This window comes from Lepidochelys kempii, chromosome 2 (assembly GCF_965140285.1).
Source record: "Lepidochelys kempii isolate rLepKem1 chromosome 2, rLepKem1.hap1, whole genome shotgun sequence".
Classification (NCBI taxonomy): Eukaryota; Metazoa; Chordata; order Testudines; family Cheloniidae; genus Lepidochelys; species Lepidochelys kempii.
The window spans coordinates 24,628,589-24,656,428 of record NC_136381.1 but is presented as its reverse complement, the minus strand read 5'-3'; the positions used below and the strand labels follow the sequence as shown (position 1 = coordinate 24,656,428).

Sequence of the window (27,840 nt, the reverse complement as noted above, 5' to 3'; positions counted from 1 at the left end):
CTCCATGGAAGCTAATGGGTCTGGGCTGATTTACATGCATTGAGGAACTGTCCCCAGATTGTGTTTTATTGTTTGGGGGACCTTTTTGGTGAATTTATGCAAAGCATACAATTGGTAAATAATTAACACGTTTTAAATATGTTGCAACAGAAGGAAACAGATAGGCTTTTGCATTACAATTATTTGTAATTATTTGTAAGCCTGGCAGTGGAGGATTTCTCGCCCTGCTACCTAGTACAGTGGCTCAGTATGTTCTGCCAGCTTCTCGGGTTATGTAAATGTGTGTGCTACATTATTTTAAAATTAAAATGTTTAGCAAAATATTTAATAACCTTTAAGACTTTAACCTCTGATATGTAATCACATCTGCTAGTGTAGATGCTTCATCCCGTGCAGATCCCTGTTGATTCTGCATGCACTCGGGTGTCCATGCCAGCAGATCCTATTGCTGGACTGAGACCTTAGTGAGTATTAACAAAGAAGTTACCAGTGACCAAAAAGTAACTTCCAAAATATTTGTTGTTCAACAGTTTGCAAAGCTGCCAAAGCTGACCTGGTGTTCCTAGTGGATGGGTCATGGAGTATTGGAGATGACAATTTCAATAAAATAATTGGATTCCTGTATAGCACTGTTGGAGCTTTGGACAGAATTGGTCCTGATGGAACTCAGGTAACAAACACAAAGAGAGAGAGCATAACCGAACAAGTGTATCTAGTGTCTAAAATCAAACCAATCAAAGTGTGGTTGACATTGTTTCACACTTCTTTCTATAAACTGAGTTCTGGCAGCAGTTCTTTTGCAGTATCTTATTTTATATATTTCATAGGGTGAGATTCACCAGAGAGACAGCACAATGTGTAAGAATGATTCAAGTCTCTCTTAAGCCCTCACAATGGGATTTAAGTAGTATTTAGGCCTTGTGCTGCTCCTCCACCTGGTGTTTATTTCAACCCTAGTCCTCTAGAAACAATAGTGTTTTCACTGACATTAAAAATTGTAAGCTTATTTTTCAATTTTCTTGTTTTTATAAATTCATCTGCTCTAGACTAAGCACAAATGTGATATAAAATAAAGCACAATATTTAAAATAATTACTATATTCATATTTTTAAAGTACTTGCGCAGGAAAAGATGATAAACACTGAATGTGCTCTGTAAGAGTTTTTTATAACCTTTTAAAAAATACAGCTGTGCATATCACTGTTTTAAATCACGCCATTTTAATTTTGTTGTTGTTTAATATTAAGGTTACAAAAGCACCCAAAAGGTGTTAGACACTTTCCAAACATAGAGAAACACTTAGTCCTTGCTTTCTCTTAATTTCTGATTCACATCAGAACAAATTATTTTTACAAACATAGTCCTCAATCCCACAGAAACACATGCTTAATTTAAGGCAGGGCAGGGCTCACGTAGCAACACATTTGGGAGAGAAAATAACTCAAAAATAGGTTCTCATGTTATTTCTAATACTTCCTAAGTTTCGGTCCCAATCTCACAGTTACTCACGTAAAACTATTTCTGAGCGGGAATAACTATACATATATGAGCAACTGTGTATAGGATTTTGCCCTAGGACTGAACAGGGAATGCTTTTGCCAAGGTGGGAAAACTTCCTCATCCTGTTTCTACCCAATGAAACCAGAAAGTGATAGGCAGCAACCAAAGCTGCAGAGAACAAATTTGAACTTTATGTAGTGAAATTAAAAAAAAAAAATTAAAAAAGACTTCAAGTCAAGGAGGGAGCAAAAGTCCAAACAACTCTTATTTTAAATGATCTGGTTCATGTGCCCTTGTTAAACATAGAACAGTGTTTACTAACTAGCATGTTTTCTGTATACAGGTTGCCATAGCTCAGTTCAGTGATGATCCCAGAACAGAATTTAAACTGAATGTGTACAAAACGAAAGAGACTCTTCTTGAAGCCATTCAGCACATAGCGTACAAAGGAGGAAACACCAAAACAGGTGAGAGCAGTTGCAGGCTGTGAAACAGTTTCTTATGACCATTTTCTGGACAGAGTTACCTCTCCATTTGCAAAGTGGTTTGTCAGGATAAGGCCATGTGACATCAGTGCAAGAAGAGTGGGGATGAAGATAGTCGGCAGTGGGGATGAAAGGCAAGACTCTGGAATGTCCCACATCATCATGACCAGAGAGCCCGGGTGATCTCCTGGTTGCACTACTCACATGATGCACCTCTGCACTTCTGGGTCTTAACCCAACTATAGGGCTGGGGACCAGTGAAGGGAAAAGGGTCTGTCGAAGACAAATGGCTGTGGAGGCTGGGGAAGGTGGAATGGGAAGTAATGTGGATTCATGCTGGCAGGTGGAAAAGTGAGAGACTCCATCCTGGAGAGGGAAGTTGTTCAGGGGTTTGCAGTGTGTTTCAGCAGATCAGGGGAGGAATGGGTGTGGTACTAGCTAGAATTGTGTTTAGCCCCTGAGGATAGCTTTCTGAGGAGGAGGAAATTCAGCTTGAATACTGGCAGGATTATTTGGGGCCATAGAGTTTATCGTCTCAGACTTCACAGAAATTTAATGCAACTACTTGCACTGCACTGTGACCACAATTACACATTTCCATTTTCCCCAGAAAATTCTGCACTGGCATTTTTGAACTACTTGCATCCTTGTAGGGGAGGACTTGGTGTGTGTTGACTACCATAGGACCCGCCACATCCCAACCAAGTCCATTTAGTATAGAGGATTTGGCCATATCTTTTTAAACCTAAGAAGCCAAAGGTCAAGAGATGAGAGTTTGAAAATACAAGGTCAAAATTAGGTTCCTAAATCCATATTTATTCATCTATATAAGTGGCCTGATTTTCAAAAGTGCCAAGCACACGCCAGCTCTCACTGAAGTCAGAGTTTGCTGCTGGGTGCTCAGCACTTTTCAATATCGGGCTATCTATTTAGGTGTCTAAACATGGCTTTAGAAGCTTGGCGTTAGGTAAATGCTTTCGAAAATCTTGACCTAATAATTTATATGGGGCTTTGTTCTTTTATCAGTATATAAAGCATTAACAGAAAATCTAGGATGAACCAGATTCGTTTCATAGTGAATTTCTTCTGTTTCAGGCAAAGCAATTAAGCATGCACAGGAGGCCTTGTTTACCACTGATTCAGGCATAAGGAGGGGTATCCCTAAAGTTTTGGTGGTCATTACTGATGGACGATCACAGGATGATGTGAACAAAGTCTCCAGAGAGATGCAACTAGATGGTAACACATATATTAAGAAATGTTTGCATTTTCAGTTTTTCCTGCTCCTCCATCTTCATCTTCATAATCACTGTTTAAGCCCAGACACAAGATATGGATAATTCCTGCCCCAGAAGGGTTTACAAATCTAATCCAAGTCAGACGTAAAGCAGACAGCACACACTGGGAAACTCTGAATTCCACTAGGGAATGACTAGCATTTTATATAATTTATTTGTAGTTATTAGTATTATTGGCTCAATTTTTGTGCATGTTTTTAAAATCATGCAGACTACTCACATGCTTAAGTACTTTCAGGAGAGGGCCTACAAGTCCATATTGTCATCCACAATAGATAAACTCACTTTTAGAAGCATCCGAACTATTTTGTCCTTCCAGACAAGAGCTCTTATGAAGCACCTTTGATGGACTCTTGTGCTGCTTCTAATCTGCCGCTCATCTTCCAATAACTATCTTAAAGTTTTTATACTACCTATCTCAGGGTTTTATATTGGTGCCCATCACCATGGTTTTTGAGCACGATAATTAGATTATGAACGTTATAACTATTGTTGTTTAGTATTTGTACCAAGCCCCAAAGTGTGCTTGGAACAGCACAGAACATTTACACATGGTCCCGGCCTCCAAAAGAACGAAGAGGAAGCTTGGGTTCCAGACGGGCTGGATAACAGAAATAAGTGTCTATAATGGCTGTTGGTTCAATAAGTAGTATGCACACACTTTTTTTTTTTTTTTAAATTTGGCATGTACAGGGCTCTGACTAATCACTGGGTCTTGTAGCCCAAAACAATATGGTCTCTCCATTGAGTTGTCCACTTGCATCATTTGAATGTCAGATATTGACTCATAAGAAATGAATCATGCTATGTTTATTTTTCATGCATTTACACTGAAATCACGGCTGAGCACAGCATCTCGCTAATAAAACAAGAATTACATAATAACAGAACTAGTTTTTAAATTTAGAAGCGCAGCAACAAAAATCCCAAATCCCTAACAAAAATAAAAAGGCTCTCCAGTTAAATTGAACCAAACTATTTTGAAGAGTTGATCAACTAGATACATCGTGTATTATGCATTGGAGCTCACTAGAGCAGTGGTTCTGAACCCAGGGTATGTGTACCCCAGGGTTTAGGCAGAGGTCTTCCAGGGAGTACATCAACTCACATAGATATTTGCCTAGTTTTACAACAGGCTACATATAATGGACTAGCGAAGTCAGTACAAACTAACATTTCATACAGACAATGACTTGTTCATACTGCTCTATATACTATGCACTGAAATGTACGTACAATATTTATATTCCAATTGATTTTTATAATTGTGTGGTAAAAATGAGAAAGTCAGCAAGTTTTCAGTAACATTGTGCTGTGACATTTTTGAATTTCCATGTCTGATTTTCTAAGCAAGTTGTTTAAGTGAGGTGACACTTGGGGTACACAAGACAAATCAGACTCCTGGAAAGGATATAGTAGTCTGGAAACATTGAGAGCCACTGCACTAGAGACACAGTGTGGTCTGCTGGATAGGACACTGGAATGGGAGTCAGGAGACCCGAGCTCTGTCGCTAGCTCTGCTTTGTGACCCTGGGCAAATCACTTAATCTCTCTGTGCCTTTGTTCCCCCTGTCTGTGTTGTCTGTTTAGATTGTAAACTGGTTGGAGCACGAACTGTCTCTAACTATATGTATGGACTGTGTCTAGCACAAAGGAGCCCTGATATTGGTTTGGGCCTATTGTAATACAGATAACAAGAATTATTACAGTAAAAGTCTGGTGTATTTGTGAAAGGAACGAGTTTCAGAGGTTGAAATTCTCGGTTAGGAAAGTCCTTCTACTGGCCATGGCATTATGTACAAAAATCCCTGCATTCAAAAATAAAACAATGTAAAACTTTAGAGAATACAAGTCCAATCAGTCCTCCTACTTCTTGTTCAGTCAATCATTCAAACAAGTTTGTTTACATTTGCAGAAGATTTGCCTGCTTCCTGTTTACAATGGCACTTGAAAATGAGAACAGGCACTGTTGTAGCTGGCGTGGCAAGATATTCACATGTCAGATGAGCTAAAGATGCATATGTCTCTTGAGGCTTCAACCACCATTTCAGAGGAATGTGTCCATGCTGATGACGAGTTTTGCTAGATAACGGTCCAAAGAAGTGCAGACCAACGCATGCTCATTTTCATTATCTGAGTCAGATGCCACCAGCAGAAGGTCAATTTTCTTTTTTGGTGGTTCGGGTTCTGTAGTTTCTGCATCTGAGTGTTCCTATTTTACTCACTGAATTACTGAGTTACTCATTGAATGCATCCGATGAAGTGAGCTGTAGCTCACGAAAGCTTATGCTCAAATAAATTTGTTAATCTCTAAGGTGCCACAAGTACTCCTTTTCTTTTTACTCTTTTTAAGACTTCTGAAAGCATGCTCCACATCTTGTCTCTCTCAGATTTTGGAAGGCACTTCAGATTCTTAAATCTTGGGTCGAGTGCTGTAGCTATTTTTAGAAATTTCACATCGGTATCTTCTCTGCATTTTGTCAAATTTGTAATGAAAGTGTTCTTAAAACGAACAACATGTGCTGGGTCGTCATCCGAGACTGCTATAACATGAAATATATCGTAGAATGCGGGTAAAAAAGAGCAGGAGACATACAATTCTCCCCTAATGAGTTCAGTCACAAATTTAATGAATGCATTATTTTTTAATGAGCGTCATCAGCATGGAAGCATGTCCTCTGGAATGATGGCCGAAGAGTGAAGAGGCAAATGAATCTTTAGCGCATCTGGCACGTAAATATCTTGCGATGCCAGTTACAAAAGTGCCATGCAAACACCTGTTCTCACTTTCAGTGACGTAATTAAGAAGTGGTCAACATTATCTCCCGTAAATGTAAACAAACTGGTTTCGCTTAGCTATTGGCTGAACGAGAAGTAGGACTGAATTTTTCTACTTTTACATTTAGTCATGAAAGGAGCCAAAGGACATGGTATGTTTGTATTTGATTTCTGCTCTTCGAATGAACACATTACAAGAATATTTCCTTTTGTTTTATAGGTTTCAGCATTTTTGCTATTGGTGTGGCGGATGCAGATTATTCAGAATTAGTTAACATTGGCAGCAAGCCTAGTGAAAGACATGTCTTCTTTGTGGATGATTTTGATGCCTTCAAGAAGATTGAAGATGAGCTGATCACTTTTGTCTGTGAAACTGCATCAGCAAGTTAGCCATTTTGATTTGTATTTGTGCCTATGCAACATTCAATACCTGCTAAATAAGGAGTTTATTTATTCACTTTTCTATTCCAAAAATTCTATTTCCATTCCATTGAAACATACAGTGAGTTTTCTAATATCTCTATGGCTATCATTGCTACAATATTATTGTGGTACAAGACTAATCGGGTTCTGGTTGCAGTTATTCAGGGACCTCTGTTATACTGGTGTAAACCCAGAGTAATTCCACTGACCACAAAGAAGTTGCTCTGAATTTACAGCAGGGTAAATGAGAGCAGAATTTTGGTCTACAATTTTTAAATGACCTTTTATTTTCTACAGACCCTTAACCTATTCTGTGATTAGTGTTGACTAAACAGTCCTTATTTAAACAACATCTGTAAAATGCATTCCTCAGGGCCAAATTCTAGTATGTATATAGCACACAAATTGGAAAAGTTATAGCCCAAAGGGGAAGGGTGGAGCAGGACTTTCCTGCTATAATTCTGGCACCTCTCCAAAGTCATGGAGATGTCATTCTTCTAGACCCTCTATGACTAGAGGAAAGGAGGGACTTTCTGGGTCAGGGCCTAGTGGTCAGAGGGCATGATCCACGTTTCATACACACACACCCTCATTATGTTCCATTATATATATGCCTGGAAAATGGCATGTATGTAGCTGACATGAATATAGAGCTGCAATCTGCCAGAAGTGAATACACAAGAATGTTGCTTTCTTTGTATTCCGATGCATCCTTTTTTAAACCCTTACAATCTACTTCTTGATGGTTGCAGCTTCAACATTATGCATCATTAGTAGGGCCCTACCAATTTCATGGCCATGAAAAATGCATCATGGACCGTGAAATAAGACCTTTCCCGTGAAATCCGGTGTCCCCTTGTTCCTAGGAGCGCCCCAGAAATGTGGGGGTCCTAGCTCAGGCTGAGCTGCGGAGGGCAGGACGTATCCATCCCCTGCACAGCTGCTCTGGGGGGAGAGACCAGACCCACCTCTGGGTGCCTCCCTCTGCTGCAGGATGCTCTGGGACAGGGCAGCAGTCCCAAAGGTTCCTGCAACTGGAGGTGACTTTTGGGTTTGATCTTCCCTGTGCTGCTGGGAGCGCCCCAGCAATGGGGACTCCTAGCTCCGGCTGGGCTGGGGCGGGACGGGATTTGTCCATTCCCTGCACAGCTGCTCTGGAGGGAGGTGGGGGGAGATCAGACCCACCTCCACCTCTGGGAACCTTCTGTGGCTGCAGGAAGCTCTGCGATTGCTTCCTTCAGAGTCCAGCTCTGAAGGCAGCACAGAAGTGAGGATGTCAATCCCATGACCACCCTACAACAGGTTTGTGACCCCCCCCCTCATCTCCTCCCCTTTTGGGTCAGGGCCCCCATGACTACAACCATGAAATTTCAGATTTAAACATCTGAAAATGTGAAATTTACCAATTTTAAAATCCTGTGGCCGTGAAGTTGACCATAATAGACCATGAATTTGGTAGGGCCCTAATCATTAGACCAGAACTTTGCAAGCTCAGCAATATTATTGATTGGTCATTCAGGCCTACATTTTCAAAAGTGCCCTTTAATTTGGGGTGCTAGCCTGGAACACCTAGTGGTGCCACATGGGATGCTGTCAGGCTCTGGGCTCTAGGCTGTCATGCCTGGTGGTTGGAGTAGTGATTTGAATCCAAACAGAGTCAGGACCAGAAAGAGGGCAATGCTGAAACCAGGGTCTGGGGACAGGCTGTGGGTCAGAGTCGGGCAAAGATTCCATAGACAACCCAAATCAGGATTGTAATCTGAGTCTGGAAGCAGGCTGAAGGTCAAAGCTGAGTTGGAGTCAGTCCAAAGGTCTGGGGTTCAGAGGCAGGTGCAGGGCTGGAGCAGGTCAGGATCAGGGCTGGAGCACATTCAAATTAGGGCACAGACGAGGCTGGAACAAGGCTTGGACAAGGAACAGGGACAGGACTGAGGGTAGTCTGGAAGCCTAGAGAGTCAGTAACACCATGAGACAGCAGGAGGGTTCCTAGCCAAGTGGTGATCTTGTACAAACTTACTTGTGGTTCTGGCAGTAAAGGTGAAATATCTGTGCACTGGGGTCATCTGACTTGGGCCCTGCCCAGGGATATGCTGCTGCAGCATGCCTGAGAGTTGAGTCACTGCAGGCTCTGCTGGACGGGGATGAGTCCTAGCTGAGTGAGCAGCCATGGTCTAGCTGTGGGTTTGCCTCACAGATGCCCAGAACTAGATCTGTAGACCTCACTGTTTGCTGATTCTGCTGCAGACCTTTCCTGGGAGAGATTAGTTTAATTTTCTCTTTATAGGAAGAAATAAAACAGATATATTTTGAAGTATGTACTGCTCTTCTGAGTTTAAATATATTTTTAATTTTTTCCAGCCTGCCCATTGGTATATAAGGATGGCAACAGTTTAGCAGGTACAGTATTGTGATAATAGATTCTGCATTTATGTAATCGTTTTCATTTACTGAGATACACACCTGTAGGGAATAAATTACTTACTTTTGTTTATAACAACAGCTGTTAACTGCACGGTGATATGAAGCTCCTTTATGTAGTTCAGTTTGTCCCTTAACATAATGAATTTAAAGTGATACGTTCAGTATTTTTATGCTTTCCAGGATTTAAAATGATGGAAATGTTTGGTTTGGTTGAAAAGGAGTTTTCGACAGTAGAAGGAGTATCTATGGAGCCTGGTACTTTTAATGCTTATCCGTGTTACAGACTGCATAAAGATGCCTTGGTTTCTCAGCCTACCAAGTAAGTATTAATATATGTAAAAGGTCCTAGTGCCCCGTGCAAGACGCCACTCATTTTAGACTTAGCCTTTCCATGGCGGAAGAACATGGAGACCAACATGTTATTTCAATGTATGTTATAACGGCGAATAGCAAGAGTGTTTCATGGATACCCAAGTCCTGAACTAACTCCACTCCAATTTTTAGCTTCAGACATAAGCTACTTGCAGACAGGTGTCAATATGATGATTATCAATTTCGTGTATGCAAATTTAGGGCCAGATTGTGATAATTTACTCATGTTCAGTATTACTTAACTCTATGAATAGTCCCACTGTTTTTCAGTGGGATTTCTCATGGATAGTGCTACCCACTGGGAGGAAGAGTATCAGTCTACCCATGTGTTTAAATCCAGGATCTGCCATGCAGTTCAAGAATTAGGACTAGGTTCTGTGAAGAGGCACACAGGTGGAGGTAAAGAATCGCCCCTGGAGTACTTATTATCTTACTCCTTCAGAAGAAGGGTGATGGGAGGATCTTCTGACCTTCCCTTAATCCACGAGGACTCTGCTTCTTGTGCTATGCATGGTCCATGGCTCCTCTACATCCAGTTCCCCATACAGACACAGTGGACTAACAACACCACAGCAGAGGAAAGGAATGGATTAGCTTTTATATCTGGGTGCCAATTACTGGATTACACCCTGCAGAAATTAACTAGAAGCATTTATTGGTCTGAAATTAGTACAGAAGAACAACAGTTTTTCCACAAAGAAATAGTTTTAAACGTTTATGTTAGATACCTTCTTGGTGTTTATATGAAATTATCTTGTTTTGCCACAGTTGGGACTATACTCCTAGAAACTTTCTTATTGATGGCTTTCCCAATGTTTTGTTTGGCAGGGAGGCAGTTTGGTTGGAATCTACAGAGGTTAGCAGTTCATGCTTCTGCCCTCATTTGTTTTGCTTTATTATCTCTTCTGCTTTTCTATATGCTCTTCCCTTACCTCTCTGGCTACCTCAGCAGCACAGCTTTCCTGTTTGCTTCATTGTGTTTTCAACCCTTTGCAAGGTATTGAGATTGTCTTTCTTTGTGTTGTTAAGGACTCCTTACAGGTATGGCTCAGGGATATCTTTTTTTTTTTTTTCTCATCTCATCTGATCTCATTGTGACATTGAATATTATGGATATCTCTCCCTTCTCTGAGCACTGTATGCAAAAACTTGATGTCTTCACTGCACTCCCTCTTGGTTTCAGTTCTAGCTCTCCTTTTCCAATTTGGAATGCTGTAAGATTCTGTTTTTCTATCTATCTAGTTCTCCATATATTTTCTCCTTGGGGACCACATTCTTAGCTTCATCTTAGGTCATCACTTTTATTCTGTTCTATTGTACATCCGCCTTCCACTCAGTGTCTGAACCTTTTATTTTTCATTTACCAGCCTGTCTTGACTCTATCAACTTCCACCAATGGTGTAATTTCTTACGCTGAATACTTTGAAGACCAAAGCTGTCCTCCTGACAAAATGGTCCTTTGTCATAGAATCATAGAATATCAGGGTTGGAAGGGACCTCAGGAGGTCATCTAGTCCAACCCCCTGCTCAAAGCAGGACCAATTCCCAATTAAATCATCCCTGCAGATGATTGTCTCTGACTTTACTGTCTCTTAACTCTGACTTTACCGTCACTTTCCTGAACTCAGATTTGAATTTGCTTTCCAAGCCAGAAATCCTGAAGAGACTCTTGGCCCCCAGTGTTTTATATTCTTTATATTCTTCATCTCCAATATATGTAAATCTGCCTGGGGTTTGAGTGCTGAATACACAATAGAAAACATGTTGCTGGTAAGGGCTTCAGAGAGTGGTTCTAAGAGCAGGACTTTGCCTAAGAATTGTGCACACACATACACAGAGAGAATGTACTAATGCATCCCATATGTGAATTGTACAGGTTATAATGATTATTGAATGCAATTTTTATGCTGTTTTCTTCCAAAAATAAGCACGGTATCCAAAAGCACACAATTTCCAAAGTAGCACTGGGACCAGTGGGAAGTTGGACTTATCAGTAACTTTTCCCCCCACATAAGGCATCTATACATGTTATGCAAATCAGACTCATAATTCATATTTCCACTTTAGAGCCAGCTAGTGCATTAATCCTGGACCTCTCATTTTTCTTTTGTCCCTGCTCAAGATTGGTCAAACAGAGCTTAAATAAAAGCTTAGAGTGTAGAATAACAAACCCAAGCTTTAGGAAATGAAATAAAATAACAAACATCTCTTCTATTATGAACATCCCTGCTCTTCTGAAAAAATTCTGGGAGGCTTTCAAAAGAGCTGAGTGAATAACTGATTTTTTGGTTTGATGGCCAAACTGCAAATGGCAAAAGAAAATTCATTGTGGGTTAACCAAAACTGATTTGGGGGGGGGGAAGGGGGGGTTCTCAATTAAACTAAAAACTCAAAAAGAATAATAATTTTGCATTAAAACTCAAATGACTTTTTTTTTTTTTTTTTTACATTTTTGGGCGAGTTTTACCCTTTTTAGTTTTTTTTTTAAATCTAACTAAATTTAGAAATGAAATGTCATTTCAAAACAAGACATCAAAACATTTCCTTTCAAAAATGTCAAAATGAACTATTTCAACTTCTTTGATTTTTTTTTTTAGTCAGCTGAAACTATTTGCCAAGTTCTACCCGAATTCATGAATAGTTTTCTTCGACTGATGAATGCATTTTTTTGGCAAATAAACTACCTACCAAAAAGTATCTGCCTATTTCTAGCTATCAGTAGATTTCAATTTTATATGTAAAATCCATTTTGACTGGACTGTTTAAAATTTTGGCTTCTATATTTATAAAATACATTCTAAATATAATTATAAAAGTTCCCAAAATAGTCTCTGTCACAAGTTAGTTGCTTATCTACCAATGGTTTAAAGGACATTGAACTAGAAAGGAAAGGTCCATTATAATGGGTCTTCCAACTCATTTATGTTTTCATCACATACTAAATTTAAGGTTTCAGAGTAGCAGCCGTGTTAGTCTGTATCCGCAAAAAAACCCAAACCAGTAGTACTTGTGGCACCTTAGAGACTAACAAATTTATTAGAGCATAAGCTTTCGTGGGCTACAGCCCACTTCATTGGATGCATTGAATGGAACATATACTAAGAAGATATATATATATATACATACAGAGAAGGTGGAATTTGCCATACAAACTATAAGAGGCTAATTAATTAAGATGAGCTATTATCAGCGGGAGAAAAAAAACTTTTGTAGTGATAATCAAGATGGCCCATTTAGACAGTTGACAAGAAGGTGTGAGGATACTTAACGTGGGGAAATAGATTCAATATGTGTAATGACCCAGCCGCTCCCAGTCTCTATTCAAACCCAGGTTAATGGTATCTAGTTTGCATATGAATTCAAGCTCAGCAGTTTCTCCTTGGAGTCTGTTTTTGAAGTTTTCTGTTGCAGAATTGCCACCCTTAATTCTTTTACTGAGTGGCCAGTTTTGCATGTTATGATTCCCGATGTCAGACTTGTGTCCATTTATTTAATAGTATCAAAAATCTCACAAATGGATGCATTTAAAAAATGTAGCTTTTAATATAATTCATGGCTTGATCATAAATACCTTCAACTCCCATTGAACTCAGGATTAGGCCCTCAGTTTCTAAAATGAAACTCTTTTTTAGTTGCAGTTTTTAATCTCTGTTCTACTTTGTTATTTTAATTATCACTTCAAAAATGTAAAGCACCATCAAGTTTATAATTAAAATATTTGGAAAAATCCCCAGGTTAGCATTGTTCTAACTTATATCATGGTTGAGTAGATTCTACTAAGTGTAATGATGCCTGTCTCATATGGCTGCATGATCTTGATTTCAAAAGACAAGTCCAAAGTAATAAAGAATGCTTTTTAAATCAGCTTTACTGTGATTACTTCAGTGCACAGAATATTCTTTTTGTTACAGATACTTGCACCCAGAGGGGCTGCCTTCAGACTACACCATTACTTTTCTATTCCGTATACTCCCTGACACACCCCAGGAGCCATTTGCTCTGTGGGAGATTTTAAATGAAAAATATGAGCCACTTGTTGGAGTTATTTTGGACAGTAGGTATTTTATATCTTATGGCATGCTTTTTTGTCCCCTTGGGATGTGTGATTAAAAATAATGCTGAAACTAGGCATTGATGATGGTTTAAATAAAGAATGTATTAATAAAATAATTATCAACATATTGAAGCTGTGGGTCTCCAATGGATTTTCTATAGATAGAATCATATATTAATCTGAGCTGGAGTCAGTTGTTCAGATTTGGATTTTAGTTACTGGTGAAAATCTGGAGTAACTGTGAATTTACATGGGTGAAACTGAAATTTGAATCCTCCCAAGTTACTTTGAAAACTCACATTGATTTCAGTTGGCACTGGATCAGGGATGTAATAGAATTACTTTTTGATGTATGCCAATGAGATCAGGATATTTCTCAAGGCAGTGTTTCCTAGTGGATAGAGCACAGGACTAGGAGTCGGAAAACCATAGGACTATTCTGGCTCTGCCACTGGCCTTCTGAGTGACCTTGGGAAAGTCACGTCACATCTCTGTGTCTCAGATTCCCCATCTGTAAAACTGGGATAATGATGTAAAGTGCTTAGAGATCTACTGATGGAAAGAACGAGGCATTATTATTATTTAATTATTTATATTACTCCCATCACCAGAGTATAGGGGCACATCCCAAATATTTGAAAATGAAAATATCAGGAACATTCTTTCTTAGAAAATATAAGGCCCACATTTTTAAAGATATTTAGACATTGCTGGGCTCAGAATTGCAATGCCTAGCTGATTTAGAGCCTGTCTGATTTTCAAAGGGATTTAGGCACTTAGGACATTTAAGCTCTATAAATCACTTTTGAAAATCAGACTTAGTCCCCTAAATCAGTTAGGCAGTGCAACACTGGGCATTGCAGTGCCTAAATACCTTTAAAAATCTGGGCTCAGGTGACTTTCCCAAGATTACATAGGAAATCTGTGGTGGAGCAGGGAATTGAAGTCAGGTCTCTTAGGGGATATCTATATTGCAATTAGACACCCATGGTTGGCCTGTGCCAGCTGACTTGGGCTCATGGGGCTCAGGCTAAGGGGCTGTTTAATTACTGTGTAGATGTTTGGGTTTGGGCTGCAGCCCAAGCCCTGGGACCCTCCCACCTCTCAAGGTCCTACACCCCAGGCTCCAGCCTGAGCCTGAATGTCTACATCTCAACAGTTAAACAGACCCTTTGCCCGAGCCCCACTAGCCTAAGTCACATGGCATGGGCCAGCCGTGGGTGTCTAATTGCAGTATAGACATACCTTACAGGTCTAACCAATATGTTACCAAGTGCCACAATTGACAGTCAGATACAGCACGAATGTATGAAAGTTAGAAACCTTGTATGATGATTATGAAAGACACTGTAGCATTCCTCATTGTGTGTGCTGATCTCAGGTCCGTGATTAAGATTGTAGTCGAGAAGTAACCCAGTTCTCGCTATAAACTCTGTAAATGCTATAGCCTCTAGCTATAAACCCAACTCTAGCTATAGATACAAAACAAGAATGCTTTCATGACTTCATAGAAACACCTGGTGCCTTGTAGTAGAGGCTAGCAGAATGTGATAGGCTTTTAGTGCTTTTTGCAAATCAATTCAAAACATCTTCTTTGATAGACTAGGCTGAAATCAGTGAGGATATTGAATATCATCTGGTCACAGAGCTCTGCTTGCACCTTTCATCTGGGTTACATCTATGGGACAGTTGGAATGGGGTTTTCAAAGGACCCTAACAGAATTTCAGTGGTAGTTGGGCACCTAACTAGAGTTAACTGGAGAAACTTTGACAGAACTATATTTCATCATAATATGCAATTCCATCCAAATCCAAACTCTTGGCAAAATTAGGTCAGTTTTGTCTGAGTTTTGTTTTGGAAGAAAAGCAAGAAAAAAGTTCTGACAATATCAAAACATACTGTTTTCACGTTTTCAGAATGAAACGTTTTGATTTTTCATTTTGAAACCATATTTCTCTTTTTTGCATGATGTTATAGCATATTATAATATAATACAACATTTAAAAAATCAAAATTGAAAATTGAAAATTTTGATCAACCTGAGGCCATTTTTTTTTTTATATTTCTTTTATGGGGAATTTCAAAATTTTCAGTTTATGTTGCAATTTGGAACAAAGTCAGGTTTCAAAATCTTTTTCATAAAACAAAATTCTCATCTTCTGCACAGCTCTACACCTAACTCTTGTATGTTCTTTTGAAAATCCAAGTCTCGGAGAAGACTTATTCCAGGGGTATAATTCTGTAGCTGCTTCCAGTGAAGAATTCCAACTGACTCCAGTGGCTACATAACAGTGTAGCTGCAAATATGATGTATCAGAGGCACTATACATTGTAGCGATAAAGCATTGATTTAGAAAGTACTAATAACACAGCTTTTCCTTTCCTTAACCAGAATAAATAGCTGCATGATTTTCAGTTTGCGGAACATAAAATACAAATGATAACTCTGTAGACTGTAAGGTTTTTAGGGCAGGGACTGTCTTGAAAGTTTTGTCGTCTGTTACTAAGAACAGTGTTGGCTCTTACAAATAATGATGCACCTGTTTTTTCCTCTCACATTGAGATTTTCTCTCTCTCTCTCTCTCGTTGTACAGATGATGGTAAAACTCTGATTTTCTTTAATTATGACTACAAAGGGGATTTTCAAACTGTTACTTTTGAAGGCCCTGAAATAAAGAAAATATTCTACGGAAGTTTCCATAAGGTTAGTTATACTAACAGAAAAATGCATTTTAAGCATACAGAACAAAGGTTTTGGAGTTCCCTTTTTCACATTTTGAGGATTTCTTGTATACATTCCCCTTTTGTCAATGATTTCTTGTATTTTACAGCTTACAGGTCATCTACCAAACTCTGTTAAGAGAACAATTTGGCAATAATAGGTTCATGTATGTAAAGGATTTGTTTTATTGGTGTTGCTGGTAATATCAATCATGGTCTCATTCTTCATTATTATCTATTCACTTCTGTTTCTACCTATATTTTAAAATTGGTCAAATTCAGTGGTTTAGAATCGGTCGAAAAGTGATTTAGACAATAAATGGCTTTTCATTTGAAAACTGGAAAGTTTCACTGAAAAAGGAAAAATGCAGTTTTTAAAATTTTCTGCAAAAAATAATTGGCCGTTTTTGACCAATTCTATATGTATAATAGAGATGCACAAGGATGATCCTTTCATAGTCATTAAAGATCTCCTGGCACTTCCATAAGAATAGTGGTAGTAGCCTTGGTGTTCTGGCTAAGTTCTAATAGTTACCATGTTCCTAAAAGTCTGTAAATGAAGACACACATGACGTATTAAGATGGGGTTGTACTGCACATAGGAGTAAATAAATCCCTTTAATTATTCACTTTTATTTCTGGGGCTCAAATCTTTCATTAGGAAAAAAAGCACGTATATCTCGGCTGATTCCCCTGGCCTAGTTATGTTTGAAAGGCACAAGCGTGGGTGCCTTGCAATCATTTTGTGCCAGCTAGGCCTGAGCAAAGTGGCTACAAAGTTATTGTGTGGCTACTGCCCCTCCCTCCCAGGTGATACTCCCAGCACAGAGAGTCTTCCCCACTGCTCTGCCAGCTTTGCACACCTCTTCCCCCAAAAAGCTCCTGGCACAGATGGTGCCTCAAGGTGGGCTGTGTGTGTGGAAGGTGCAGGATGGGTTGTGACTGGAGCAATCCTGTGTGCTGGGTACTGCCCAGCTGTCTCAAGGCCCGTTAATGTTGGACGGCAAGGTGAAAGATAACGCAGCTCTCGAGGCAGTGTGGTGAGGCTTGTGCTGCTACTTCCTGTGCTTTCCTGTTCCGTGACTCACTAGGGGATTTTGATCTTGTAATGTAAAACTTTCACACTGATTTTATTTGACAATTTCATCCAAATTTAGTAAATTTTACTACTATTTTTGGTAGAGTCCATTTGTCTTTTGTAAATCTGCAAAACATTTTGGGTGAAAGACAGTCCTGTGCGACAGGCTCAGAAAAGGCCTGCGCACCACTAAGTAGCACAAAAATCAAGGGCTCAGTGGGACTTAGATGGCGAATAATCCTTGTATTGGCCCTTTGCACCGGGGTGAGAAGATGGCCACCTGCTCACAGAGATTCCATAGGCAGAAAAAGAGGCTTAATTCATTGAATGGATTATCTTCTATGCATTATTTGCTCAGCTCCACTAGCTAACATAACATCAACTCATTTTAAAAATGCTCACTGTGTCTGGTAACCCATATTCCTTAGTCTCCTCTCTGTGTATTTGAATATCTTTACTTTTGCCTAGTTACATGTTGTTATCAGCAAGACTACAGCCAAAATTATTGTTGACTGCAAGCAAGTGAGTGAGAAGACAATTAATGCAGCAGGGAATATTACTTCTGATGGGATAGAAGTGCTAGGAAGAATGGTCAGATCCCGAGGACAAAGGGACAACTCTGCACCAGTAAGTGAAACAAAGGCCATTTTTAAACCATAATAGAATTCTTAAAGTTGAGCATGCAATATCCACAAATTTGTGGTTTTAGCGGAAACAGGAAGAGCTGAGCTAGGACACAACAGAGTTACAATGTTATAGAAATTCTGTGAAAACCTGTTATAAACTTCAATCTAGGCAAAACCATTTTGATTAATGATCTCCACAACTAATTTTTCACTCACACACACATTTAGAAGTGAGTCTTCCTGTGGAAGGTATTGTGCAGGAAGGGATGGTTGTTGCCCGAAATAACCCTCATTACACAAGTTAACAATATGCATAACTTGTGGGTCCCAAATCATTTAAACATGATTATCAGTGATCATTCTGAACATCCCTGTGTGTGTAATCCCCCGTGTCCTTTAATGTTTGCCTGGCCTTAGGCTTGCTTCCTATTAATTTTATATAAATGCTTTGGTTTTACACAGACTGTCTCCATGGGCGCCTTTCCCAGCATTCCTAGCTCCTTTAAAAATAGTAAACATTCAAGTACTTAAAAATATAAATGATCTTCCAGAATCTGAAGAAGTATATTGGGTCCTTCCCTCCACTCACTTCCCCTTCTCCTTAGAATCATAGAATATCAGGGTTGGAAGGGACCTCAGGAGGTCATCTAGTCCAATCCCCTGCTCAAAGCAGGACCAATCCCCAACTAAATCATCCTTTGTGGTGCCTGCCCCCACGCAGAGCTGAGTGGCTACCAGAGCCTTCAGCAATCTCCCATTGTCTCTGCTGGTGTCCAGGGGGAAGGAATGAGTCCCTGCCGATGTCAGGTGCAAGAGTACAGGCATTCCTTTGCTCTCTGATGTCACGTAGGCAGGACTGTGAAGGTGCTTCTGGAGATTACCTGTCACAAGACCCCCTGCTCAGGGATCTTGCTTTCCCAAACACAGTAATCAATCTCCTTATCCCACAAAACAGCTCAGAGTCCAGACTGTTGACATCGTCAGGGTTTCTGATGCAGTAAAGATTCCCCCACCCAGCCACTACCACTCTGGAGTCATTGTAACCAAGGTTTGGGAAGGTGCAGTTGGAGTCTGCAGGATCTCAGGGTTGCAGGGATGGTTCTGCCCCCTGGAGGTGTTACTGCTTCATCTCTCAGCCCATGTGGCTGGGCAGGAGGGGTCCATTTGGGGCTTAGTGCTCTGAGGCGGAGTGGGTGGGTAGTTCCACTCCATGCTGGCATAAAATTGTGACATTCTCAAATCAGACACAAGTATAGAATCAAAATGTCCATCTACTAAGAACAGAACAAGTTCTACAAGGCATTTTAATCCAAAGGTAGGCAGGCCTGACTTTTAGCTAGCTTCCCGGTTCTGGACCTGATCCTCAGCTGGTGTAAATCAGCATAGCTGCCTTGACGCCAATGGAACTCCACTGATTTACGCTGGCTGAGGATCTGGCCCTCTGTATCTGATTCCCACTAGGTCTTGCTCCATGCCAACCTTAACATATATGCAGAGTCCTTGGATGTTTTCAATTAATAAGTATTGATACTAATACTGCTTCATTAAGGGTAACAGTAGGGATCCCAGAAGCTGAATGTTCTTGGTTGTTAGGTTCTCATCCCAATTTAAATTGAGCAGATGTTTACATATATTTTTAATCTGCTTTTCTCCATTGCAAATTATTTTTTTAAATGACCTGGGGAGGGAGTCATTTTTAAATAATCGATTTATATCTAAGTTTTATCCGTATCTGTCCAAATCTTCTGAAATGGACATTCCCTTTGGGTGAGGTCCTGGCCCTTTTAAATCAATATGAGTGTTACTATTGGCTTCAGTGGTGCCAGGATTTCACCATTTGTCTTCTACAGTTGGATTTAGTTGTTGGAGGGGAAAGTTTGTGGGGCATGGAAGTATATCAACTTATCAGCTGTATAATCAACTCAGTGCATTCTCTTTGAACTGTCTTGACCTTGAACCCAAGGCTTGGTTTGAATGGGACTGAGGTTCGTATTTAAAATTTATCACTTCTGATTGTATTTAAAAATTCAGTCCAGTCAAAAATATATTTACCCAAAGAATAGATTTCTGTGGGGGAAAAAAGAGTCTTTAGGCTTCAAGCTTATGGATGATGATTACTGAATATCTTGCCTCTAAAGACAATTAAACAGAACAACCTTTGTGGCCACATTCCAGTAGTAACAGACAAAGGCAAACTCAGAAAAGTTTGGAATTAAAGAGGTCTTTGTAGGGAAAGAAATGGTGGCTTTTGTTGGAATCTAGAAATCTATAAAAGATAAGTCATTCAACAAGCAACCCACTCACTGAAAAATTTAGTTGTGTTCAAATGGAAAACATGGCAACTTACAGAAGACTGTAATCATTCAGCTCAACACATAATTCCTTTTCTTATTAATATTATCTAATCGGTCCCTAATGTGTGTGTTTATATGTGTATATATGCCCCTGTAGACAACAGCAAGAAAACGTCCAATCACCAGTTTTTAAAGGTCCAGGTCTCACCCTCTTCTTCATGCTGAGTAGCAGTTATCTAAGCAGTCCTATTAAGAGAGGAAGGTTGGCCTTGTGGTTAAATGCACTGGACTGGGACTCAGAAGACTGTGAGTTTGGGCAAGTCACTTAGATCTAGATCAAGGGTATTTAGATACCTCAGTCCCATTTTCAGTTTAAATCAATGGAAGTTAGGCATTTAAATACCTTTGAAAATCTGAGCCTTAGAGCGTGTCTTCATTGACAGTCAACATCAGGGCACTCTCTAGTCAACTCCGGTATTCCATTTCTCCGAGAAGATTAAGGTAAATTGACGGGAGAGCATATCCCGTCAACGCAGCATGGTAAAAACACCATGGTAAGTTGACCTAAGCTACATCAAATCCAGCTACGTTATTCACGTAGCTGGAGTAGCGTAACTTGTGTTGACTTACCCTGGTAGTGAAGACAAGCCCTTTGTCTCGCTCTACCTCAGTTCCTCAGTGTAAAATGGGGATAATAATACTTCCCCACATCAGAAAAGTATTGTGAGGAGAAACTCTCAAATGTTTCTATGGCAATGCATGCTAGGTAAGTGCCTCATAATGCTGAAGCCTCACCTTATGTGAAGGAACTAGGTCTTATGAATTAGAGTAGAATTCTCAGGAGTGTCAAATTGATTTAAGAGCACAAGTTCCATTGATAGCCAATTAGCTAAGTGTGTCAGCACTTTTGAAATCTCCACCCATAACAAATTAATAATACTTTTGTTTTCCTTTGCCAATAAGAGGAAAATGGTGGCACTAATTCAAGAGAATCCAGCATTAGGAAGACTAAACTGACCCTGGACGATTTTGAGCCAAATCCTAAAAAAATAGCAAAGTATTAAACACTCTGGAGCTTTGACCATTAAAATAAGCAACACATTCAAGTGTCAGCATTACTGAAATAGAGCCAAGATTAATTTACTGTATATGTTACAGGTACAGTAACAGTACAGTAACTACTGTAGTAAAACCTTGTGCATGTGTAACCCACTCACCTCCTGGGGGTGGTGCTCTGTCCCATCTAGTGGCACTGAGACCACTTAGAGAGAGAGAAAGAGATTAATGAGTCTGCTCTACAGCCTTAGCTAACAGCCAGTTGTCTTTTAGTTTATGCAGTAGAGGCTCATGCACTAAGCTTCAAAGGTCCCCAGGTTGATCCCACCTGCCAACGACGGGGGTCTGTCAGTGTTACACATGAACAATGAGAATGTCTGGTTACAGCTGTGGACTAGTTGGTTTTGCACAGGATTTAGGGATTTCAAAATTTGATTTAATTCTAAATTGGAACAAAAATTGAAAAATTTGAAATTGTCCACAAAAGAAATCTCAAAACATGTTAGTTTCAGGTTGATCAAAACATTTTGTATCAGCAAAATCTAAATGTTTTGTTCTCATTTCATCTTTTAAAAATGTATTGTATAATACACAATATAATATAAAATTTAAAAAATTCAAAACAAAAAATCAAAGCTTTCATTCTGAAAATGTCAAAACATCTTGTCAGAACTTTTCCCCCCGTTTTTTCCTTAAATAAAATTCCAGTGAAATTGACTCAATTTTTAAGCATTTTGAAATAACTGCATATTTCTACAGAATATGGTTTCATTGACGTTTCTGTGACCAGCTCTTAGAATAGTATCCTGGAGCTTTGTAAGCTGTCATATAATTGAGCCCTCCGGTGGGACTGAATGAACTGGACTGTTCATTTCGGCCCTAGCCTGTTGTTTGTTCACCTAACACCTTGCAACTGCTATATGCTATGCATTTTCTATATTTACTCTGTGTGTCAATGTATATGGATTGTAAAAAGATAATTGCAATAGGGTTATCTGATCTAAAACAACTTTAGGCTGCAATCCTTCACTGAGTTCAGCACAGGCAGACTCTTGTCTCCATGGCTCTGCTTGCAGGATCGGAGCTTTGGGAGGCTAAAATGCTATGAATGCAGAGAGCTATGAATAAATGTTTAACAGCAGCAAGGAAAGCTTTGTTAAGTAATTTAGCTTGAATCAGAAGAATCAACCCACATATGTAACATTTTAAAATCAGAATACTGACTCATTCAGTATTTAAATGAACACAATAAAGCAATTCAGATAACTGTTTCTACTTATTCCTTATTTTACAAGAAAATATTTTATCACTGTGGATTTATGGATTGTTTAATCTGGAGAAAGTGAAAGAATGTGTATGCATATGTAGAGGAGAGAGTATAATATGTGATATATAAGAAGTGGCGTGTGTATGAATCTCAAACACACACACACACACACACACAGAGTTCATTTTAGTACCCTTCGATATGATTTAGTTTTAAGTAAATCTTTCCATTCACAAAGAAATCATAGTTCGACCCAATCTCCGTACTGGCAATGAAACAATGTCAGTGAAACCTTTAAATAATGTGTCTGGTTGAAATTAATAGGTAGCAGTAGCACGAGGTTTCTGCAACATATAAAAGTATTTCAACTTTAAAACTTAGGTCCTGGTCCATCAGATGCTTACAAACACACTTACCTTTACTGAAGTGAGTACTTTTGTTGAAGTCCATGGGGCTATTCATGTGAACGTCTGCTAAGAGCCATGCACATGAGCTACCGGCCATGTGAGATTTTAGTAGGACCAATCAGGTGAGCAAAGCCACCCATATGGGCAAATGCCCACAGAACTGGGCCCTTAGGGAGTAGTGAAAGGAATACTCAATTTTAGACCATTGTATCTAGACTTGGATTGCAATTTTTATGAACAATATTATTTCTCAGTCTGTGCACTGATTCATTATTGATGACACAGTGTGACATTTCTAAACTCCATTCTTGTGCCATCGGGACCCTTTTTGTTTTCCACTACTGTATGATCACACAAGGAAAGAAAATTTAAAAAAAGAACAGGATTTGTTGGTGAGAAGAAATAGTATCATCTTCAGGAGGAACCTTTCTGAGACCTATCTTTGCATTTAACGAAGGGTTTTCATTCTGTTTCTACAGTTCATTTACTTTCTCTTATATATTTTTCCGGTATTTTCATCATTTTACACAGTCGATGACTTCTGTATTAAATCAGCATTTTCTGTACCATTTTAAAATGTATTGTGGTGTGGCGAACTTTTGTATTTAGGCTATATCCTGGTGTGCAAGCCCATTTAAGATTGCCTCTTCCCGACTTAGCTAGAGAGGTGAGGTGTTTGATTGGGCTGGCAGGGGAATGGCCACCTTCTGGGGTCCCGGTTGGAGGGCAGTGTGCTCTCTGTTACCACTTTCCCCTTCCTTTTTCCTGTCTCCCCACCCAGAACACTGTAGAGTGGGGCTTGGGCTGGGGAGAGTGGAGCAGAAGTTCCACCTCCTTTAACCCCCATTGGCCAATTCGGGGAGGTAAGGAAGCCAAATGGCCCCACCAAACCCACCCTCTCATGTGTTAAGCACTCCTGGACACACATCAGCCATTCTTGGTTCTGAAAGCAGTCCCAACCCCTTTGCCATATAGATGGGGTAGCCATTAGAGCTGGGTTTCCAGGCTTGCAGTAAGTTTAACCCAATCATTTTAGTGGGTCAGGAAGGAATTTTTCCCTCTTTGTGTGTGTTTTTGGCAAGATGTCTGGTGATGTGTTTTGTTGTTGTTGCTTTTCTCATGGTATCCTGAGCCCTGGTAGCTGGGGATAATAAGGATTGAAAAGAGTTAATTTAAAAAATAAAATAAAACTAGAAGTGGTAATAAATGTCACTAAATATTGTCACAACTTGTGGCAGGTGTGCAGTGCAAGTAAAAGGCTTCAGGGGAACAGGTTCCAGAGTAAATCTGAGCATGGGACCTGTGAGGTCAGAGGAAGTATTTAGTTTTTACAGGTTTCAGAGTAGCAGCCGTGTTAGTCTGTATTCGCAAAAAGAATGTTTGTACAAACAGAGCTCCTTCTTGATTGTAGCCTCATTCCCCCTTGAGGGGGGAGGGTGGTGGGTTGCAGCATGGGGCTGAATTGGGAATTCAGAAGCAGGAGTGGGCATGATGCCATTCAAGCCCATAGTGGTCCCAATTAAAGCCTGGTATTTTGGACAGGGTGGTCAACCACACTCCCCTCCCCCCATTTTTATATTAAAGTTGGTACAGTTGTGACCTGCTGCTTTAAATCTACTCACGTGTCTCTGTCATCAGTCTCCTGTGTGCCCTGATCAATGCCCCCCCCCCTTTGCAGTGGCTCCCCTTTTCACTGAACTTCTAACAGACACGTTGAATTTTATTCCTTTTTTTCCAAACAGTTCCAGTTACAGATGTTTGACATTGTTTGTACCACCTCCTGGGCCAATAGAGACAAATGCTGCGAACTTCCTGCCTTGGTAAGAATCCCTTTTTTTAAAACTACCATCGTACCTTTTTTTTTCTTGCATCAAGACCAAATACTTTTGCAATTTTCCTCATGAAATCAATAGGTGGGATTTTCAAAAGGACCTAATTGTCTTTGGAGCAAGAGTCCGATTGAAATTCAATGGGTCTCATGCTCCTAAATTATTTAGGAGCTTTTGAATTTTCCTTTCAATATTTGTTGTCTTGATCTATAAATTCTCAGCTGTTGAATTTATATTTTGAATACAGACTTACTATTTTGCTCTCTTCTCAGAGAGATGAGGAAAGTTGCCCATCTCTTCCTCATTCTTGCTCCTGTTCCGAATTTAGCAAAGGACCACTCGGACCTCCCGGACCACCGGTAAGCGTTTATTCATGTTTGTACTCAGATGTACCAGATACTCCACTCTTCAGTCTTATTTGCTGGGAAAAAGGGATACACTGTACTGTTTTAGTTATTACAATTAATTACAGCTGGCAGAGAGATGCATATTCACTCCACTTAGCTAGTGAAGACCTCATGCAGTAGCTTTAAAAAACTAACCCTATTAGTGAACCAAATTCTTATCGTATAATCCAACTGCAGGGCAGTAAGATTGACTGTATTTGTTCTGTTTGTACAGCAGTTAGCAGAGTGCAGTCCTGTCCATGACTAGGGCTCCTAGGTGCTACGGTAATACAAATAATAATATGTCAATTTGTAGAAACTTTGATTTCTGTCTCTAGAGTCAAGAGACATGCTATGCAAATGCCACCCATTTGCCACTTTTTTTTAAACCACCATAGTGTTATCTGAATGCTTTCTAGTACACACGTTTAAATACACCTTGGAATCTAGCTTTCTGAAACACCTGATCAGTAACAATATGCATATGAATTAAAGGCCAGATTGTGCCTGGCCCTTAGGAGGATTCAGAGAGTGTGAGGCAGGGAGTTGAAAGAAGCCTTTCCCACCTTGCATGGCCTGGATTAGAGCTAAACTCTTTTGCAGTCTCTCTGCTTGGAGGAACTTAAGGACTGTTCCTCTTGTGGTTCATCTTGTCCACAGGGACACAAAAGGGGTACATGACCCTGCCCTCCTTCCACATCATCTCAGACCAGGCTGGATGCACTTCTAAAACATGGTGCAACCTACAGTCTCCCTTGTATCAAGCAGATCAGAGAGAGAGGGTGGTTCAATGTCTCCCTAAAATCTCTGTGGTGCTCTTACTCAGGCCAGTGGCTAAATGCTACAATTCGGCCTCGGTTGGCTGATTTTTAGCAGTTTAAAAATATTAATTCTAGTTTGCAATGATGGGATTTTTTTTTCTTTACCAGTGTCCCTAACAAATTTACACAACAGTTGGATGTGCTTTTTCTTTTAAACCTGCAGTGTAAACCTGTATGATTAGCTTCATAGGACTGGCACTAAGTTTACATAGAGATTTTCATGTAAATTGAGGACCTCAGGTTTGGAATTCATGAATACATTTATGCGAACACAGAGAGATATAGATGATATATAATCACATTGTAAAGGGACAGAGAAAAAGGATAAGGGAGAAGAGCTGTTGTGATTAAGTAAAAAATGTTGACTCAGGAAGGAAAATAGTTTTCTGAAAAGCCTTGAGTGCACAAATCAGACTAGACACTGGACAGGCCCAACTTGCATTTTAGACAGATGCACCGCATATCCAAGCCGACACTTATGCTGGCAGCATCTTGGGGGTTAATCTTTTTACAAGAATGAACTGTTCTTGAACATGTTTTCTGTGTCTGAGCAGCCAGAGTTCATTTCAAGTGGATACAGGAATCCAGTCAAAATTCTAATTATTTTAAGGACAATATGATTTTTATCTTGTAGTCCTTCAGTGGTGTCAGTGGGAGTGATAAGTGTGAAAGGACTGCTAAACTAGCCCCTAAGGGCTGTAATTATCTGACACTACTGCAGGCTTTTTCAAGAAATCCTTTCACCTGATGGGATTTTTGCATTCAAGTGGAATCAATTCTAGCTAGGATTCTAGGATGAAATTAATCCCTGCCATGACTCCATGGTGGCCCCTGAACTTTACAGAAACATGCTTCTTTTCAACATTGGTAGGCATTTTTCTTTCACTGTTGTTTTTCACTCCTACAAAATGTGCCTCTTATGGTGGCTAGTGAATCAAAATTGTATTGCCACATGTATTGTTAGAGTATACCAGGCCAATGACATAATACAGAATATGTTCTGGGTAAGTCATTTCTTTCCTTTTAATAATCCAGTGCTTTAGAATAACTCTGATGTTTAGTGGTTTATCTAAAATCATCCATTTTAATTTACTCTATTTTATTGTCATTAATTTAGTCTATTTTATTTTGTACTGTGTATCCTTTTCTTTCCCATATGTCTCATGTATAATATTTTAAGATGCCTATGGTAGTGGTATCTACATTTTTAATAACCAGTAACCCAGTCATTTTGCACCTTGTGAGTGAAGTAAATTTTAGCTTGGCATTTAAAAAAGTAACTGTGTGAGTCCTCTCAATTATCACAATGGCACCAAGAAAGGAAGATCTGGAGGCAGACACTCCCTTAGAACTATAGGTAAGAGCAGAATTTTGTTGACATTCTCTTACAATAGGCTAGGTCCTAGGAGAACATCCTGATCTGTTTCTTTGAGCTATATGCTATTGAAGTTTGTTTTGAATTGATTGGTGAACTAGAAAATAGTTCATGTTAGCCTCACATACCTGGCTTATGTACTCAAAAGAAAGGAAGGATACTTGCCTTTGCTGAAATCTCTCAAGTGTGGTGTATGCCAAACCCTCCCCAAACAGCTGCATATGGATAGATATTTCAGAAATGGTGTTTCAGTGGAGGTGTGTAGTGAATACACTTGCCTTGCTCTCTCTTCTCTAGCAGAGAAATTGCATGAAAATAAAGAGATGGATAAGTAATTTTGATTAGAGATATTAAGTCCCAGTCCTGCAGCTGCTTCATGTGCAAAAGTTTATATGAAGTAAGTGGGAGGTTTGGATGTGGAAGGCTTGCAGACTCAGGCCCTAACTGGTTGTGAGGGAATGTTCTCAATCCCACTTCAAGTCTGCAAATGACTGTGTTATGAGGAAGAAAGAATAGCAGCCTTCCAGGTATGAGGGAAAGTCCCAAACCAAGTCATCAGGAGCCTTGTGCTCTGGAACGGGACCATCTGGCGCTGAGAAGCACCAGATCAAGATTTCAAAAGGGAAAACTGGAGCACACTCCGGTAA

General features: G+C 39.7%; 1 protein-coding gene across 2 annotated transcripts in view; it reads left to right on the top strand.

Moving 5' to 3' along the window:
* COL14A1 (collagen type XIV alpha 1 chain) overlaps nt 1–27,840 on the top strand; it is a 174,755-nt gene that overhangs the window by 93,383 nt on the left and 53,532 nt on the right. For both annotated transcript variants that reach the window (XM_073330233.2, XM_078851428.1), the window contains exons 26-36: nt 531–670; nt 1,845–1,968; nt 3,082–3,225; nt 6,283–6,447; nt 8,844–8,882; nt 9,087–9,225; nt 13,190–13,332; nt 15,928–16,037; nt 17,601–17,759; nt 24,525–24,602; nt 24,884–24,970. In XM_073330233.2, coding sequence (XP_073186334.2) covers nt 531–670; nt 1,845–1,968; nt 3,082–3,225; nt 6,283–6,447; nt 8,844–8,882; nt 9,087–9,225; nt 13,190–13,332; nt 15,928–16,037; nt 17,601–17,759; nt 24,525–24,602; nt 24,884–24,970 — 1,328 coding nt within the window. The remainder of the gene's footprint in view (nt 1–530; nt 671–1,844; nt 1,969–3,081; nt 3,226–6,282; nt 6,448–8,843; nt 8,883–9,086; nt 9,226–13,189; nt 13,333–15,927; nt 16,038–17,600; nt 17,760–24,524; nt 24,603–24,883; nt 24,971–27,840) is intronic.